Consider the following 13,120-nt stretch of genomic DNA (forward strand, 5'->3'; position numbering starts at 1 on the left):
GGGTGTGGTTTGATTTCTTCTGTTCTAGTAAACTACTGTTTTTTCAAGTTTTTCTCTGTCAGTTTAGAAAAGAACTTAGAAAAGGTCTTGTAAAAGCCTGTTAGAGATTACATCCTTGGTCCAAAACTAGATGTCTCAAGTTCCCTTCCCAGAACAGAAATGAATATAGAACAGAAATTTTAAAACCCCTGCCTTCAAAAATTTATGCTGTAATTTCTCCTTAAATTCTGAACACTGCCTTATGTCCTTGTTCCTGAAGCTCACTGCAGTGCATGGAATTCAGTCTGCTTTTGAAGAAGCTATGTCCTACTGTCGCTATCATCCGTCCAAGGGCTACTGGTGGCATTTCAAAGATCAAGAGGAACGAGGTATGATTGCTAGTTGCTCCTGTGTAAGAGAGGGAAGGTGATGAAAGCTTGAGGCAATGCACAGTGATGGTGTAGAGATGAGGTTAAGTGTTTGTCTGTCTGTCTGAAGGGTAAGTTGGTGCTCCCTGTCAGGTGGAAGGAATCTTGGTCTTCTGAGCTGGTAGGGATGAAGATGGAGGCATGGGTGGGAGGTGAAAATGGTGAGCCATGTGTCAACAAAGTAGGCAACTCTTCAACCCACTGGAGACCAGAGTACATTTGCAGAAGCCAAACCAGTTTTTCAGTAGGTGAGAATTGTCCTTAATCTGTCTTCCACAAAAAAAAAAACCAAGGCAGCAGGAAAATCTAGGTGAAGTTTAGAGGAGAGACGAATACCAACCTGTCATCCAACAGAGAGCTGCTAAGAGAACCCAGCTTCTAATACATCTTTCTCTCATTTCTGTGACTTGCAGAGAAAGCTAAACCAAAAGCCAAGAAGAAAGAAGAACCAAGTTCTATTTTCCAAAGGCAACGGGTAGATGCTTTGCTTTTAGACCTAAGACAAAAGTTTCCACCCAGATTTGTTCAGGTATGATGCTTGTAAGCCGTAGTATTGCTGTAACTTGAAACTTAAGGCAGTCGTAAGTACTTGAACAGTTGAAACCAAAGGGGAATTTTGTGTGCTTTCTGCAGTGCTAATATGATTTAAAAAATAAATTTGAAATGGAAGGCTGTGTTTGGAGTGTAGGATTCCCCTTTGTAATTGCAGGAGTCGTTAAGACCTTGGCAAAACTATGAGGGAGAATTTTATTGTACAAATTCCTTATCTACTCTTAGGGGCTCTGTTCTTGTCAGCTATCAGATTTTGCTGCTGCTTCCAGTTTCCTGGTTTGTGAGCTCAATCAAGCCACTGCAGCTATCTTGGTTTAGTTACTCCATTGTTCCTTGATGCTCGGTAATTAGTGTGGAAATTCTTGGTGTTGTGAGAAGTTGTGATTACCTCTGATCATCTTTAGTAGTGATTTATTCCACCAGATCTTCTGCTTGGAAGCAAAGGAAGCGATGTTTACTCCTCAGATGTGGGAAAGACTGGCTAACTCAGTGTTTTGCTTTAGTGCTTTTCAGTTGTCAGAGGAAAAACTGGGTATTATAAAACGTTAATTGGATTTTGCTTAAAGTGTATTTAGTGATCCCTTCTACCCTCCACTCTTATGTCTAAGAGCGCATTGCTTGATATTCCTAAGTGAATAATAGGAAGGGTTAAGAATTATGACTTTGGTTACACTAATGTGTTGGTGTTTTTTTTTTTTCCTTTCTCCCCCGCAGCAAAAGCTTGGAGAAAAGCCTATCCCAGGTCTTAATATTCTCATAAGACTTAAGCAGTGCCTTCCAGTTGCCACATGAGCTCCTTGCAGCTGCTGCGAAGGTAGTTAGGAATTCTGGCGTTGCCCAATAGTGTAGATTACTAAATAAGAGTTCTCTGTAAAACTGAAATAGTGTGTATTCTCCTCCTGCCTTTTCTGTCTGTAAAACTGTGTTGCCTGAAGGTCCGAATGCAGGAAATTCATTTAGCCCTTAGTTACTCTTATACCTTTGAAATGAATTTTGACCCTTTGACATCAGTGTTTAAGTACTCTGTACAGTATTGTATGATAAAACTCGGAGGTTTAACTTTTTTATTTTGCTTCTTAAGTGGATCAGATCAAGAAGGAACCAGAACCAGCCCCTGAAGCTGTCAAGCCAGAGGAAAAAGAGACTGCAAAGAATGCTCAACAGAGTGCTGGTGCTAAAGGACCTGAAAAACGGATGAGAGTCCAGTGAAGTGAGAAGTTATTCCACATCTGGATTAGTCAGTACCTGGAAAACAGGAGATTCTTGCTCCCCTTTCTTTATATTTAAGCTCTTCGACTGAGACTGACGATTCAGGGACTGAAGTCCCTGGAACAGCTTTTTCTGTAGAAACCTGTCACACAGATGTCAACATCAGGATATGAACTGCCTCAAAGGAGGTGTTTTCAGTCTTCATCTTATTTTGAATGTTGGCTTCTGAGAATGTTTTTTCTATGGACTATTTTGCAGTCTCCTGAAGTATTTATAAACTCTTGCATCCCTTGTGTCTTGGTTTCCTATGTAAAAAGAAAAAAGCCTTTTAGATATCAAAAAAACCCCAAACAAACAAAAACCCTCAAAACAAACTCACCAAAAAAAGAATTCTGGCAAATAAAACTTCTGGCTGCTGGAATGCCTTTCTTAAATGCTTACTTTGTTAGTAATAATTATGCCATATGTGCTGGCAGCATGTTGTGTTATTTGGGTTTTTTTTTTTTTGCTTGGATATCAGAATATATTTTGTGCTGTTTTGAAGAAAGGTTCAATAAAAGGATTTAGGCTTCCTGCTATAAATTGCTGTGCCTTTAGTATGCTTGGGACACAGATAAAAGATTGGATAACTGGAGGCTCAAATCTGTGTAATTAGATGTCAGAGTGCTCTCAGTCTGTAAATGTTCTTGAGCACTTATTTTACTTAATGGCTAAGATGGTCTTTTATTATAAAAGCTAGTGTTCTGCGAGAGAGATTTATGATGACATAAAACAGGCTAAAATGTCCTGCTGTTGCACACTCAGTGAAGCTGTTTGTATTTCTGCTTTTTTCACTGTAACTCAGATGTATCAGTTACGTACCTTCTGTGCTTCTAGCACTTTCTTGCTGCATCTGCACCTTGATTAGTCATCTGCTTTTTAGACCTGAGGAGGTAGGGCAGTGGAAGAGAAACATCACTGACAGCTGTATATTTGGCTATTTAAGCATATTGCTTATACAGACCTTTTTTTTTACGGAAAATTAGAAGTCATCCATTACAAAGAAATGCCTAATGGTTCGGTTTTGGTTTTTTTCATTGAAGTAATGGAGCAATCCTTGAAATAGGATACTTTATTTTCACAACTGTTACCTGTTTGTGGTAAGAAAGAAAAAGGTCTGTACGTGGCAAACAAAATGTAGATAGGAAGGAAGACTAAGACTTGCTTACACAGCTGTGTAAAATATATTTTGAGGTTATAAGAGGCTCTTTTTGAGTAACTAATAATCAACTCTGACTGGGAAGCTCTTGAATGATGGAAAGACCTGTATCATTTTTGTCCCGATATCCAAAGCTGTAAGGATAAAGATGTAGATAAGACAATAGCTGTTTGATGTTGATGCAGATACAGACCAAAAATTCCTGTATTGGTGTACCTGAGTGTGTATTAGCTTTATTTCAAACCATGTGGGTCAAGTTTGAACTGCTATTTCTTCCAATGTTGATAGAAGTAGATAATAAGCTAGTGTGAGATCTTAAATCAAGTGACGCTACAGAAAGCAGTTATTCTGGGATGCCCAAAACAAGACAGCTAATTATTCAGCATTGGATAATTACAGGGTAGTGTGAACACACTTAGAACGAAAGGGTGTTGATTCTTTCTTGTATTAAAGAAATCCCTCTGAAGGTGAGGAGCTCAAGAAGCACCGAAGCCATCATCTCGTCCATCCCTACGATGGAAAGGGGGGTTCTCCAGAAACGAGGCTTGAGTGGTGAGGAACCTCAAGAGTCCTTGCTGTATTTTTGATGTGCAGAATAAAGTCCTTGGAAATCACCACTGAAGGAGCTGAATTTCTCTGTAGTTACTTGTTTTATTAAGATCCTCTAGGTCATTTAGAAAAACTTAAGCAGGAAAGATGACTAGATTGCACTGTAATGAAGATCTAGGGTAGTTTTCTTTTTTGTCTGAGGGAGGAAAATTAACTACTTAGGAAAGATTTAACATTGCTAGCAGAAGAAAGATACCTTGCTTATTGCTGAGGGTACGTGCAGGTCAAAAAGGGATGCTAGAACACACAGTGTAGTGAAGTGATGTAGTGATGATTAGAGACATTCTGATGTATATGGACCGTGTGTATGTGCAACAAAATAACGTGGAGAATGTCTGCAATTTAGGCTTGATTTTTCGAGATCAAGTTGTACGCTATGGCTGTATTAGGGATCACCTGCGGCAAACTCTGCTGGATATGATTGCAAGGGAAAGGAAAGGAGAAGTTGTAGACAGAGGCGCAATAAGAAATGCTTGCCAGATGTTAATGATTCTAGGTCTTGAAGGAAGGTCAGTCTATGAAGAAGACTTTGAAGCTCCGTTTTTGGAGATGTCTGCAGAATTTTTTCAGATGGAAAGTCAGAAATTTTTAGCTGAAAACAATGCTTCTGTATATATAAAGAAAGTAGAAGCTAGAATTAATGAAGAAATAGAACGGGTGATGCATTGTCTGGATAAATCAACAGAAGAACCAATTGTGAAAGTTGTTGAGAGGGAGCTTATTTCCAAGCATATGAAACCTATAGTGGAGATGGAGAACTCTGGGCTAGTTCATATGCTGAAGAATGGGAAGACAGAAGACCTTGCCTGCATGTGCAAGTTGTTTAGCTGTGTGCCAAATGGTCTGAAGACAATGTGTGAGTGCATGAGCTCATACCTGAGAGAGCAAGGCAAAGCACTAGTTTCTGAAGAGGGAGAAGGAAAGAATCCAGTTGACTACATTCAGGGTTTACTGGATTTGAAGAGTAGGTTTGACCGCTTTCTTCAAGAATCTTTATTCTATGAAGTATTCTGTCCTGTAATAGTGTGTCTGAAAGAGAATTCTCCTAAAGTAGAAGGATTTTGATGAAGGGCAATACAATGAGTAGGAGAAAGTTTCTCCTATGAAGCCACTGGAAGGACCAAGACTTTAGTTCCTTAGGAAAGAAAAGACAAATATAGATTCTTTATAAAACTGAGTGCTGAGAAGCAAGTAGGGAAGTAGAGAACTCTTGTTCTGTGTTGTAGTACAAGAACAGAGGGACAAGTCAATGAAGCTGAATTGGAGTTATGTTTAGACTGAATTGTTACGTTCCATGCTCAGAATATGAACTGATTCCGAGATGAGGATGGACCTTGAAGGGGCAGACTGTCCTCACATCTGCATCTCCTAACAGCCTTTTAGCTTTCAGCAGAAATGTTTGGTATTGACTGGTGTCAGAGGGCATTAAAAAGGATGGACTTCTGCTCTGATCCCACCTGAGTTGAAGTGCCAGCATCTAAGCTATTGAGAGGAGAGGAAATAGATTCCATGCATGAAACGATACATTTGAATGTGATAAGTCTCTTGCAGGGGAATGATTTTTCCTGAGAGAATGGTGCTGCAAAGCAGTAAGGGATGTTACCCATGCATGTGCCTGTTTCTTAGTAGCTGTCCTTCAGTGCTGATGGTTTGCCATACAAGGGGAAGAAATACCTTCTGATGTTGTTGCTTGCTGACAAGATATTCCCAAATAATTTTATCAGTTAAGGGAGCTTTGATACTAACTTACTCAAGTGACATTGTCAGCTACTACTGTTAAGCTTCAAGTAATTTACTGTCAAAAAGCTGTTAGGCAGCTCTCTTCTAGTCAGTAATGTTTTTCAGTGTATGAGAATCGAAGCCTTTTCTTTCTGGTATTTATACACTGTCTGGTTTTTGGAGCCCAAGCACTGAAATCCAAAGTCCTTCAAAGGACCTTCAGTATTTGTAAAGCTTATAGGTGAAAGGGAAATAAGCAGGCAGTGCTGAAAATTGCCCTCCGCGTCACTTTCTGTTGCATAAAAGAGAGATTTGGTTATACAGGACAGAGAGCTATCTCTACTTTTGCTCTTAGACAATAACCATTCAGACTTCAAAAGGGCTTTTCTTGGCCTAAATCACGGGGTAGCAGGAGCTAAAAGTGACCCAGAACTCCAGTAGAAACATTGGAGTTTAGAAACAGCCTTAAAAGCACATGTAAATGTGTGTATGCATGTGAACAGATATGCATACATGTATATACAGGTGTATGCATATGTGCCCATACATGCAAAAATCCAGCCAGATCGTAGAGGGAGGGGCAGTCTGGCTACCTCAATTCACTGCGTAAAGCTAACAGTGTGTCGGATGCCAAAGAATTACTGTCTTTTTCAACTTTTCCCTACGTAAGGTCTGACCGGGCTGTGTTACTCTTGCCCATTCCTCTTCGCCGCTGCGCCCTCGTACTCCGTCTTTTGGTAACCTCTAGCTAGCAAGGAACGTTAGACGCCATTTGGGCAGTCAGTACGTGTTGTTTGCCAAAGCAAGATGTACTTGGAGCAAGGTTAGAAGGGCACAGGCGAGAGGAGGGACAAGGCAAAGAGGAGCGATTGGCTTTGAGACACGGAGGTTCCCTGTGAGAAGTAGAGCGGAGATCTGTTGTGTGAGTAGCCTGTGGCTTCCCTGAACCAGCAGATCTGTTGGCTTCTGAACAAAAGCTGATGTGATACACTTTTTCAGTTGTTTTCAAAGTAAACGGTGATAACTAGGCATTCAGGGTTCAAGACAGTTCTTTTTCCTTAGGGAGCAAGGTGAATTTTTGATCGTGTTGCTTTTGTCCCGTCATCACGCACAGAACAAACAAACAAACGGTCACTTATGTGACAAGTGTCCTTCTGTAGCCTAATGTGGATCACAGATGGATGGGCGGTGGGGAGAAATTTTCCCAGTGGGAGGAGTTATGATGAGTTACTGATCTCTCAGCAATCAGAAGGCTTCATTTCTTACTGCCAGGCCAGTAAATTTCAACCTGTCGTCCACAAGGCTGCTGGGGTTCTGTGACCTCTTCCTAAAGACTCAACAGAAGGGAAGTGAGAAAAGTAAGCCTCTTGCTGTCAGGATTCAATTCCATAGGAGTTTGCACCTTCACTGGAAATTTAGAGGGTAAGGTCAGTCATTTTTATTCTTCCTACCTGTTCATTGTCATATAATGGGAATCTTTCCCTCCCTCCCCTTGGATCTTTACCTGATCAGAGTAGAGAAGTGCAAGGGTCTGGTAACCTGAACACGACTCTGTCATCCCTTTTCACGGAACCTCGATGCTGAAGGGCTCGCTTAGGTGCTCAGCACAGTGTTGCAAACTTAGGTTGGCGCTTTCCCCAGAGAATAACCTGACGTGAGCTCAGGAACAGAACCAGCGTGCTTTCTAGCCCCAACTATAGAGTTACGTTTATGTGAAAATTGAAAGTAAGTAGTAGGCAACTCAGGGAGGGGGGGGAGGGGAGTGGGCAAGACATGTCTCTAGCAAGTTGGCAGAGTGATTTAGTAGGGCCTTTTCTCTAACTTAGGGCGTGATCACATGGCTGAAGCATGCACTCAGAAATAGCGCTGCAGACGCTGCGCAGACAGATTACGTAACGGGATTTTTCTGTTACTGTGCTCTGAGTTGCAGTCATTTCAAAAGACATAATCTGATGTAGTTCACAGCCTGGGAAGGCAAAACTGACACTTGAAAAGTAGTGGACAGTTATTCAACAATGAACTGCACATAAAAGACTTGACAGAAAATAGTTTCTATAATTTTTAAAACTAAACTAATTAGAAAATAAAGATAAGGCTAACGCTAGTCATTAGTTTGTTCACTTTTAGGTGAAGCAGTAATAAGTTTCCAACAAAATAGGGTCATGGACATATAGAAGCAGGCATCCTCCTCTTTTTCACTCCTTTAACGTGAGCTACTGGGTTACAAGGTGTACGCTACTAATGCTGACCACACTTGCAAGGAATGAGCAAGTAACAAATTCAGAGAATCTGAGGCTCCTTTGGACAACTGTTGGTAACCTCCACAGTGGTTGGCTGGGCCTGCCATGTGCCCAGCTCAAGGTACCAGCCTCATCAGGGAGGCTTTGAGCACTCTGCCAGCTTCTCTCGCTGCTCAACCTCCTGAGGGGCCAGTGCCTGTCTCAGGCAGTTTGAATTGTGTTGCTGGCTGTGGCAGGGTGATGGTCAGCACCCAGAAGTTGGTGGTGAAAGTCAGGAACCCTGAGATGGAGTGGTGGGAGGGTGAACCTCCTGCAGCTGAAAAAGAAAAGGGCCATAGCAGGTTGAATTTCATCCCAGACATGCTTTCAGTGCTGAAAAGAAAGTCGTGAAGAGTTCCCAAAAGATAACAGCTGTGGCTGCGTCAAATCCCAGCACTACATGCCAAAAAAAGTGTGCTGTACAGGACGTCCTGTCTTACCACAATCGAGATCTGTGCATTAAAGCTATGCCTTGGAGCGGTTCCCTAAAACCGTGATGGCAGCCTGTTGTGGTGGATGTACCTGTAAGCTCCCTCTTCCTGGTGCCGTGCAAGGATAAACCTTTAGAAAGGCTGTGATGTGGGAAAACCGCCTGTTGAATCAGTGATGCCTGTAATTAAGGCAGATTGCTGTAGGTGTGTAGCAGCTGTGGTGTGGATAGGCTTTATGCCTTTATACTTGGTGTTATTAGTGTGCTTCTGTGTTACTGCACGTAGTGGAAGCGAATTCCTCCCTGGTTCTGTATTTTTTTCTTGGGAGTGTGTGTGTATAGGTGTAGTAGCTGTAGTAAGGCACGTGCTAGTTACTAGGACATAGCACTCCTTTCTGGCCTTTCTTAGCTAGGAGGCAAGTATTTCTCTACCTTGCAGTTTCAGACTTTAAGCTTTTCCCAATATTCTTTGACATGAAATAGTCTGTTCCTGATCTCTACTCACAAATCACCTTTTAATAAAAAAATTGACTAAAGCAAAAGCCGGCCTTTGAGCTGTTAAAACTGATTTTCCCCCTTGTGGTCTGACCAAATGATCCCTTTGCTCAACACAAACATTAATGACAAGGAGTGTGAAGCTGAGCTGGGGCCCCTCCTTCCTGCGTTTGCTCAGAAGGAGAAACACCCCTTAATTTGAGAACGAAGGTTATAAAAAGCTGGGAACGTGCTTGTGGTAGGTTAATGTATTTGTTCCTCCCCATGAGAGCCTCTGCACCTGCAAAGAGCAGGGGAGAGATGTCTTGCATTGCCCTCACAGCCCTCTGAGATGAACCACCAGGCAGCAAGGTGCCATTTCCACAGGGGGAAGGCCAAGGGAGGTGCGATTCTGCTGCTCCTTCCCTGCTGCAGCCCTCTGCACTGAGGGGCCGTTGGAGGCCTGGGGTGGCTTCCCCCACTGGGCAGCGCCCTTGCAGGTTCCATCGCCTCAGAAAGCAGGCAGTGGGGTGGTGCAGGGCAGCAGCGATGGCCGCGCTGCTGATGCTGCTGGTGCTGCTGGACCAGGTGGGCCTGGTGGGGGGCCCCGCTGCCGCCCCCGGGGGACCTGTCCGAGGAGCTGCGTGTCACTGCCACCTGGGTGACAGTGCCACGGCAGTTGAGCCCCAAGGCCAACACCAACCCCCTGGCTGTCTCCTACCGGCTGGAGGTGGAGGGGCGGCCACGGGTGCTGCGCCTGCGGCCCAGGCGGGGCCTGGTTTCCCACCCCTTCACCTTGGTCACCTACAGCAAGGATGGGGCCCGCTGGGAGGAGCACCCCTTGGTGCAGGACAACTGCTTCTACCAGGGCGAGGTGCAGGGGAGCCCCGGCTCCCTGGTGGCCCTTAGCACCTGTGGCAGGGGGCCCCACATTTGGGTGGAGCACAGAACCTACGAGATTGAGCCCATCCCCAATGATCCGGCCTTCCGGCACATCATGTACCGCATGGAGGCAACCAACAATCCTGTGGGCCCTACTTGCGGGCTGACCCTGGAGGAGCTGCAGCACCAAAAGGCTTTGCTGCCCTGGTTCAAGGCCTCCAGGGCAGAGGAGGAGGAAATGCTGAAGGACTGGTGGACGCATGTTCGGTATGTGAAGATGGTAGTGGTTGTGGACAACGTGCGGTTTGTGAAGTCGGGCAGGAATGAATCTGAAGTCTTGAGGCAAGTCATAGAAATCATCAACATTGGGGACTCTCTGTATGAACAGCTTTCTGTTCGGCTGTTCCTTGTGGGATTGGAGATCTGGACCAAAAGCAACCTCATAAACATTACCAACTCTATCAACAAGGCGCTTCACGACTTCAACAAATGGCGAAAGTCAGACCTGTCTCCACGGATGCATCATGATACTGCTCATTTGTTTGCATTTCAGAGCTTTGGAAGGACCCTGGGATTGGCATTTCTAGGGTCCATGTGTGATAATCAGTGGTCATCAGCAGTTGCTTCCTTCACCAACAGGAAGTTGTCCTCATTTATTATCACATTTGTCCACGAGCTGGGCCATACTCTTGGGATGCAGCATGATGAACCGGGCTGTAAATGCAGACAAAAGAAATGCATTATGTATGAAAGCAGTGTTGACACTGATGCGTTCAGTGACTGCAGTTACAAAGACTACTTTAACCTGCTTGCGCGTGGTGCCAGCTGCATTCGTCAACCACCAGCACCTGGCACTTTTTACACTATCAAGCGTGAATACTGTGGGAATAAGATAGTAGAAAGCGGAGAGCAATGTGACTGTGATTCAAAATCAAATTGCAGAAAGGATCCTTGTTGTCACCCAGACTGTACGTTCGCTGCAGGTTCGGTCTGTGCTTCTGGAAAATGCTGCAAGAGCTGTCAGGTCCTTCCAGCAGGAACGCTCTGCAGGGCAAGTACTGGTGACTGTGACCTGCCGGAGTATTGCAATGGGACTTCCCCTCGGTGCCCGCTGGACGTGTACGTACAAGATGGAACCCCTTGCAGAGATGGTGCTTATTGCTATCGAGGAAAATGTTCTTCCCACAGTAAACAGTGCCAGCACCTCTTTGGCAAACAAGCTAGGGCCGCTCCTTTAGGTTGCTTCAAAGCAGTGAATACTCGAGGGGACCGGTTTGGGAATTGCGGTATTCGTAACAATATCCATTTTATCAAGTGCAGTATTGAGAACATCTTATGTGGTAGGATCCAGTGTGAAAACATACACAAATTGCCTTTCTTGCAGAACCACGTAACGCTAGTCCAAACCCCCATTGGAGATAAAAAGTGTTGGGGTCTCGACTACCATGTAGGGATTCCCATAGCTGACAAGGGAGCCGTGGGAGATGGCACGCCGTGTGGTAGTGATATGCTTTGTATCAACAGGACGTGTACCAGCGTATCTCTGCTGAACTACAACTGTAACGTGACGAAGTGTCATGACAGAGGGGTGTGTAACAATCGGAAAAACTGTCACTGCCAGTATGGCTGGGCTCCTCCGTATTGTGAATGGGAAGGGTTTGGAGGTAGCCTTGACAGTGGACCCCCTCCAGCCAGGGAGATTTTTCAGAGGGCAAAAATAGAAGTAACGTTGATTAGTTGTCTTTTGCCCTGTATCTTTGTAGTAACCCTTACCATATGTTGTAATCGGAAAATAGTGGGATGGCTTAGGAGGAAAAAGGCTCAATTTCACAGAAGAAAAGAGCAGTTGTGTCAAATATTGGAAAGGCCAGCAGTTTCTGAAGGTCAAAATCCACTGCAAAGCACTTGCTGAAGACCAACAAGCAGTACCTTTGGGTGCACCTGGGGAAATCTCCCTTGAGCAGAGCCAGCTGATAACTCATCAAAATAACTCAACACATACTGAATAGTTCTAATCTCATGTGGTATTGTTAAATGCAGAGTAAATGTTATCTTTGTTCATTTTACATTAATAAATGCTGTTCTTTGCACCTTGAGCTCTTCAACTGAAGTAGTTAGCTAAGCTGTAGGCATAGTTTTTATGCTTCATATCAACAGTTTACAAACGTAAACTTCTTAAAACACATGTAAATAAATTATTTGCTCCAGTTTACTTCTTCATCCAATGTTTTCTCCAGTTCAGGTGAAAATCTTTCTTCTGTCATTAATTAATAAACAAAGAGAAAAAAATAATGCTCCTTCAGTCTCCATTTAATTCACATCTGTGACACACCAGCAGGCAAGAAACAGTTACTGCAGTGAGACGCAGGTGTCTCTGGCATAAGCCCTTCGCGCTGTTTCCAGGGAGTAGCCCTTCAGGAGGGAGGTAGATGATAGTAGGGATCACAGTCTTCATTTTGTGAGATAGTAGAGAAGTATTATCCAGATCACGCCAGTAAGCGTTACACTTGCGAACCATGAAATATACATCAAGGGTGTAGTGACACCAAACCTGACACTTCACAAGAACAAATTGTCTTTCTTTTCTGGAACCTTTCCAGTGCCTTGACTGCTGAGAAGTGCTATGTATTTTACCGTCGTTAAGAGGAGCTGTCTGTGAGGTTGCACAAGTTAACTGGATTTCTTTGGAACTATTTTGCAAGTCTTCCCCATCCAGAATGCCTGCAGTATTTGACAGATGTTTTACCTAACTATCTCAGGGGGTTTCTCTGGGTATACTATGCGATTGCTTCTGAAGCTGTTGCTGAACATGTCCTTGCAGCTCTGCGGAGTGCCACACAGAAGCATTGTATTTTATTTTATTATTTCTTTTACAGCAGTGACTAGGTCGTTCAACCAGATCAGCCTAAAGAGTGGTCTGTAGTCCAGGTTTACAGTGAAAGCTTTATTTTAAAGGACTGGTGTTTCTGGATTAAGGGCTATAATGTACTTGTCTGCTACCAAAAGAATTATTTGGATTTGGAAAGATAACGTTTTTAGCAAACATTTTATAAAGGCAGTGTCCCAGCACTTGGGAAGAAAGATGTTGGTGACTCTACAAATGGTGATGGTAAACTTATTGCCTGCCAAGTATGGCATTTATTTTTTTAGAATACATATTTTCCTGGGGATTTTTGTGTGTTTTTTTCTTTTTTTTAATGATTGTGTTCTGCATCCAAAAAGGGCTGGTGACATTATGATTGGATGTGAAATACAAAGAATGGGATTCACAGTTCCTCATGGCTTTTTGTCTAAAGCAAATGGGTCCTTAGATCATTAACTGTATTTGACTGGGGAAATGAGGTAACACAGTTTGTTCAGC

The 13,120-nt window shown here is 43.5% G+C and overlaps 2 protein-coding genes across 2 annotated transcripts; both read left to right on the forward strand.

The window, feature by feature from the left end:
- Positions 1–259: 259 nt before the first annotated feature.
- Positions 260–2,396, forward strand: LOC104507603 (mediator of RNA polymerase II transcription subunit 6-like; the record flags this gene model as incomplete). The annotated part of the gene is made up of 4 exons (XM_010148941.1): positions 260–368; positions 821–936; positions 1,674–1,701; positions 2,041–2,396. Coding segments are annotated over 4 exons (381 nt in total), but the record flags the coding sequence as incomplete, so codon positions are not given.
- Positions 2,397–9,426: 7,030 nt separating this feature from the next.
- On the forward strand, positions 9,427–11,482 carry LOC104507604 (disintegrin and metalloproteinase domain-containing protein 20-like; the record flags this gene model as incomplete). The annotated part of the gene is given in 2 exon segments (XM_010148942.1): positions 9,427–9,492; positions 9,494–11,482. Coding segments are annotated over 2 exon segments (2,055 nt in total), but the record flags the coding sequence as incomplete, so codon positions are not given.
- Between the last annotated feature and the right edge of the window lie 1,638 nt (positions 11,483–13,120).

This window comes from Eurypyga helias, unplaced genomic scaffold (assembly GCF_000690775.1).
Source record: "Eurypyga helias isolate BGI_N326 unplaced genomic scaffold, ASM69077v1 scaffold16393, whole genome shotgun sequence".
NCBI classification, from domain to species: Eukaryota; Metazoa; Chordata; class Aves; order Eurypygiformes; family Eurypygidae; genus Eurypyga; species Eurypyga helias.